At 35.4% G+C, this 6000-nt stretch overlaps 1 protein-coding gene across 5 annotated transcripts in view; it reads left to right on the plus strand.

Moving 5' to 3' along the window:
• The window catches only part of MED13 (mediator complex subunit 13), a 102503-nt gene extending 97513 nt beyond the window's left edge, over positions 1-4990 (plus strand). For 3 of the 5 annotated variants that reach the window (XM_025440645.3, XM_025440643.3, XM_025440644.3), the window contains 2 exons: positions 138-238; positions 975-4990. In XM_025440645.3, the coding sequence (XP_025296430.3) occupies positions 138-238; positions 975-1107 (234 nt within the window). In that variant the 3' untranslated portion in view covers positions 1108-4990. Of the gene's footprint in view, positions 1-137; positions 239-974 lie in introns of those variants that run through there. The other 2 variants (XR_003133718.3, XR_003133719.3) reach the window with 2 other exon arrangements.
• The last annotated feature ends 1010 nt before the right edge of the window (positions 4991-6000 follow it).

Genomic DNA, 6000 nt, shown 5'->3' on the forward strand with positions numbered 1-6000 from the left:
AGAACAAGAAGCATCTTTATAGTGGTGCCCATTCATCACATAGGTCTAAAATGTATTTCATCAAGGACGAGACCGTGGGAAAATAAGGTAAAACCAACAACTTTTCCATTTGGCTGACTGATTACCTGTTTTTTTAGGCCTCTTTGCACCTCCACGTGCCTTCAGTGCAATCTGACGAGCTGCTTCACAGTAAACACTCCCACCCACTTGACTCAAATCAGACTTCAGATGTCCTCAGGTATAAATCTTTTTACCACTAAAGGTTCTTCATTGTATCTTTGAAAGAATATAATATTAGGGCACTGGGTGGCTCAGATGGTTAAGCGTCTGCCTATGGCTCAGGTCATGATCCTGGCGCCCTGGGATCAAGACCCATGTCAGGCTCCCTATTCACCAAGAGGTGTGCTTCTCCTTCTCCCTCTGCCCCTCCTCCCTGCTTGTGTTCTCTCTCTCTCTCTCTCTCTCTCTCATAAATAATTTTTTTAAAAAAAGAAAGAATGGGGATGCCTGGGTGGCTCGGCGGTTGAGCATCTGCCTTTGGCCCAGGGCATGATCCTGGAGTCCCAGGATCGAGTCCCACATCAGGCTCCCTGCATGAAGCCTGCTTCTCTCTCTGCCTGTATCTCTGCCTCTCTCTTTGTGTCTCTCATGAATAAATAAAAGAGAAAAGACGTTTTGGTTTTTTTTAAAAGAAAGAATGTACTGATCCTTTTGTATTCTCACATTTGGCAGTAATTTACAGTTGTGTACCCTTGGATCTCTAGATGAATTAGGTCATTTAGAATGAGTCCTTTCTAGCATGTGTAATCTACTTTTGAAAGTACTTTTTATGAAAATTAGTCTTTAATCTCCCCAAGGACTCTATTCCATACTTTCCACCATTTTTTTTAAGTGACTTTGAATCTTAGATGCCATCATTGGGAACTGCTTCCATAATCTACAGTGAAAGTAAATACATGACTTCTACTTTTCAGGTTTGTTTTGGAACAGTACAATGCACTCTCCTGGCTAACCTGTGACCCTGCAATCCAGGACAGACGCTCATGTCTCCCAATTCATTTTGTGGTGCTGAATCAGTTATATAACTTTATCATGAATATGCTGTGATCTTCATTCGACAGAACTGTGCAAGAAAAGAACAAGGAAAAAAGATATTTCGCTGCAAGATTGAGTTATCTTCTCAGTGAAAGTCATCTGTGATGGGGTCTAATACTTATTACTTCAACAAATATTGTTTTGACTTGGGGGGAGGGGCTATAACCCTGATATTTTTCATTGACTATACTGAACTCTTTAGGATGATGACTGATCATACAAAACGTATTATAACATTTTCGTAGCAAAATTAACCTTTTTTTTCCAGTCACAGTATTTGTGAAAAGTAATGAGCCATAGTACCCAGTCATGTTAAATGAATATTAAAAGCATGGAGAGGAAACATGAGGAACAATGAATTTCAACATATGGCTTCAGAACATCAAGATGTTCTTGTATTGGATTATAGTATCTAGTATTCAAAAATGCCTGCATCTCTTATTTATTGTAAGTTTTTAAATGTATAAATTGTCTTATATTTCTTAACCTCTTTTATAAAAATTTTCCTAGAAGGTTTATACTGCCTTCTTGCTTTAAAGCAATTGGTCTAAAATATATGTAATCGTCTTAATTAAAAAGTTGCAGTAGGGTTGCTTTTAGAGTATTATTTTTTTGTAAGGGGGTGGGTGGGACAGTAAATTTGTATTGTCTCAATGTACAGTTTAATGGGGATAGAGGGGGAATAATGTCCATACCATTGTGTGTGGAGGATTTACAGCTAAGCTGTAGTTGCAGAGTACATGTACAGTAATGAAGTTCACTGTGTTTATAAATTGAAAAGGTACCGGGTCTTACAGCATTTTATATATCACACCTTTACAGAATAACATGATGGCAATATACAAGTGATATTGTTGGGTGGTTTAACTTAGAATAAAATGAGAATTCTTCAGTTATATTTTGTACTATGGTTTAGGGCTATGACTAATATTTCAGGCCATTTCCAGTGAAAGAAACTTAGTTTTACAAGAAAAACATTTGCTACTGAATGCTTAAACTAATTTTGGTGTTTAATGTTACATGCTTAAATGTTTTTTTTTTTTTTTTCCAGTTTTGACAGTGGCACATCTAGGCATGGGAATATTATTAATTATGAAAATTATCTTCAGGATCTGCTATGAGGTTGAAATTTAGCCCAGCTCTAGGCATTTTACAAATTATTTTAAGAACAGTCACTCTGATTGTTTGACTTTTTTGTTGTTGTTTTTTAAATTAAAGATTGGGAATGTGTGTGAGAGTATGCATATGTATGGGTGTGTGTGTGCAATCAGACTGTGGTGTATATAGATTCTCAGTGAATTCTGGTATTCAGACTCTATTCCACTAGTTAAAGAATCATTTTCTAAACTTAACCTGTTTCCTTTTGCCTTTTTTATTTATTTAATTTTCTTGGTTTGGAGATGGCAGTCCCAAACACCAGAGTCTGTACTTTTCTATAACACAGCTCAGATTAAGGCAGGGCATATGCCAAGGAGGTTCTCACCTCCCTAAAGAAGGGACTTGAATTTTAGGGACTTTAATTCACCCCTTCCTTCAATACAGCTTTCCCCCTTCTTGTTTGCACATGCCAAGAAAAATGCTTTTATGCAGGCTTTACCCCCTTAAAATGTTTCTACAGTGCTGCTCACAAGAGAGTCCAAGTTAGCCTCCTACCTATATTGCTGACTTGAATTCACAGTCACCAAGTCTACCTATCTTTCTTGGAAGCAGTCTAGCAAAATTCCGAATTTGTACAGTCACTAATTCTCCACAAGGACAAAATCAGTTGTATTTACAAAACTGTAATTCGGTATGTTTTGTTTTGTTTTTACTGAAACTTGTTTTGTAAATACTATATGCTTAGCTTAAATATCACTTTCTTATGAACAATATAACTTCTTCAAATTGTGTATATTAAACATTAGCAAGTCTTGTTTTTTCTATAAAGAACACACAACTGGTGACAAAGGTTTTCAATCACTTCTTCAAAATTATAATGCAATTCCAATGGTCAGCATTTTTGACATTAAAATTTAAAGATCACATCTCTGCATTCATTTTTAAATTATGCTAGCACACTACAGATTATGTTGGCATGTTTTGTTCTGTACTTTAAAAAACTTGTCTGAGATTTGAGGGAAAGATGCTTATTTGGAATTTCTATAAAAAGTATTCTTTTTTATATACTTAGCTCAGTAGTGACTTTTAAAAATAAAAGCTATATTCTCAGTTGTTTAATATCACTAGCTTATTGTAACCACACCTCAGTTTGAAAATAGATTTTTAAAAAATTATTCCCTGACAGTTTCTTTTATATGGAGCCATAAGGAAGGAACCCAGTATAATAATTCCTTTTTATCTGGGAATCAGGGAGTAGTTCCCAAATACACAGGATTTACTGATAAAGAGGTTTTTTTCTGCCCTTCATATATAAGTTCATACTTAAATATAAAATTATAAAATAGCCATTAGAAAAGGTCAAGAGGCTTATTTCAGAAAAAAATTAAGCCTTTTATGCAGGATGATGGATCTGACTTACTAATGTACTGTCACAGACAAGTATGGGTAGTTTTTTTTTTTGTTTGTTTAAATGGTAAGCAAAGTAATATATACTTTATACCAGTTGATCACCAACACCTGACTTCTTTGTTACAGTGCTAATGTCTGTTTTTTGTGCAGTTATCCATTACAAAGCAGGGTGGAAGTTCAGTATTTTGGCATTTAAAAAGATTAGTTATATAATGTCTGCTTCCAGCCAGTGAGAAACATCTAGCCATACTTTCTTATGCAAGCCATTCAGTTATCAGGACTGTGAATTAACACTGTATGAATAAATTTCTGTACACCTTATTGTTTGGCCAGAAGGCCACCAAGTGTACTTATATGTAATCCTTAAATTTTAAAGTAGCTGTAATTTTTAAATCTTTCTAAACTTTTCTTAAACCACTAAAATTAAGCTCTTACTACTTAGTCAACTATCCTCAGCTGTATTCGTACTCAATTGTCAGTATGGCACAGATTACTGTATTAAAATATTCTCCTTTCGTCTTCATATTTACCTTCTGAGGTAATTTTTTAACTTAATGTGTTACTACAAAGATTTGCAGATCTTTAATCAAGCACTATGTTAATACTGTAATATCAAAATACTATGTTGCATTATTTAAAATGTTCAAATTGAATACATTAAAAGGAAGTTTTTAAATGCTCTTGCATCATATAATTTGCTATTCATCCACTATGGCATCGCATATCAGTCTATTAATACATTTAATGTTGCATGAGTAATGTTTTGGTCTGGGTTTCCTCTTAAGATTTTAGTTTGTCTAAATTAAGGAAAAATGTTTTTGGCATACTTTTTTTTTACACCCTCCCCCCCCCCCCATCAGCTGGAAATCTTAACCTTCTGGTTTTTCTTGGTGTTTTAATGGGCCCAGAACTGTGGTTTAAAATTTCATATCTGTGTTTTCTCTTTTGTGGAGTATTAATTAAAAAACTGGATTTGGGACCTAAAATACTCCTCAGGTTGATGTATTCATGAAGTTTTAAAATAGCTTTAGTTTTCAAAGTAAACTGGATTTGTGGACCGTAAAGTTACTGAGTTTAAACTACAAATTGTAACGTCATTACTGGACATGTCAGCATCAACTCTCTCAAAATAGCTTGGTCACTTTATGAAGGGGCGTTTTAAAGTTGTTGTTTAGCAGTGACATTTAATATGGTCCAATTGCTTTTTTTTTTTTTTAATGTGACAAAAAAAAAAAAGAAATAAGGAACAAACACTATTGCTGCCGAATGCCATAACACTGAGTTGTACAAATTGTGATTGAGGAAATGAAAAGGTTTATACTTTTTAAAAAAAAAAAAAAACAAAAAACAAAACTTCAAATGGAATAAATTATTCATGAAGCCTTCATTGTGGTGTCTCATTCTGTTAAAAATATTTCTATCCTAAACACATGTAAAAATATTTTTTCATAAGTGGAAAGGGGGCTAGTAACCTAAAAATTAATTGGACTTTTAATTTCTCCATCTGAAGTATTTTATTTATTTGTTTATTTATTCATGTATTGATTTATTTTTAAAGACTTTATTTATTTGTTCATGAGAGACACAGAGAGACAGAGAGAGAGAGGCAGAGACCTAGGCATGCTCCCTGCATGGAGCCTGCTATAGGACTCGATCCTACGGGCAACCCAGGTGGCTCAGCGGTTTAGCGCTGCCTTCAGCCCAGGGCCTGATCCTGGAGACCCAGGATCAAGACCCATGTCAGGCTCCCTGCATGGAGCCTGCTTCTCCATCTGCTTGTGTCTCTGCCTCTCTCTCTCTGTCTCTCATGAATAAATAAATAAAATCTTTAAAAAAAAAAAAAAAAAAAAAAAAAAGGACTCGATCCTAGGACTTAATCTCGGGACTCCAGGAGCATGCCCTGGGCCGAAGGTAGGCACTAAACTGCTGAGCCACCCAGACGTCCCTATATCCCTTTATTGTAATATTCCATATGAAGCCTTCATAGTGTTTTTCAGTTTGTATGAATATTTGTCTCCTACAAAATAACCCCATGAGGACAGAAATTGGATGTTTAGCTTACTATTGCATCTAGAATCCAATACAACATCTAGCACATTAGTAAAGCATTGAAATATTTGAGTTGACTTCTTGTAGTAAATACCTCAAACTATGGTACTTAGTTGTAGTGTGAGATTTGCATATGATTTATTTTGTTAAAGACTTTATCTGAGGAGGATAGCAAGAGAGCGCAAGCAGAGGAGTAGCAGAGAGAGAGGGGAAGCAGGCTCCTGGGTGAGCAGGGAGCCCCATGTGGGGCTTGATCCCAGGACCCCTGAGATCAGTGACTCAAGCCGAAGTCAGACATTTAACTGACTGAACCACCTAGGTGCCCTGAGTTTTGCAAGTAATTTAAAT

The sequence above is a fragment of the Canis lupus genome, chromosome 9, assembly GCF_003254725.2.
Source record: "Canis lupus dingo isolate Sandy chromosome 9, ASM325472v2, whole genome shotgun sequence".
NCBI classification, from domain to species: Eukaryota; Metazoa; Chordata; class Mammalia; order Carnivora; family Canidae; genus Canis; species Canis lupus.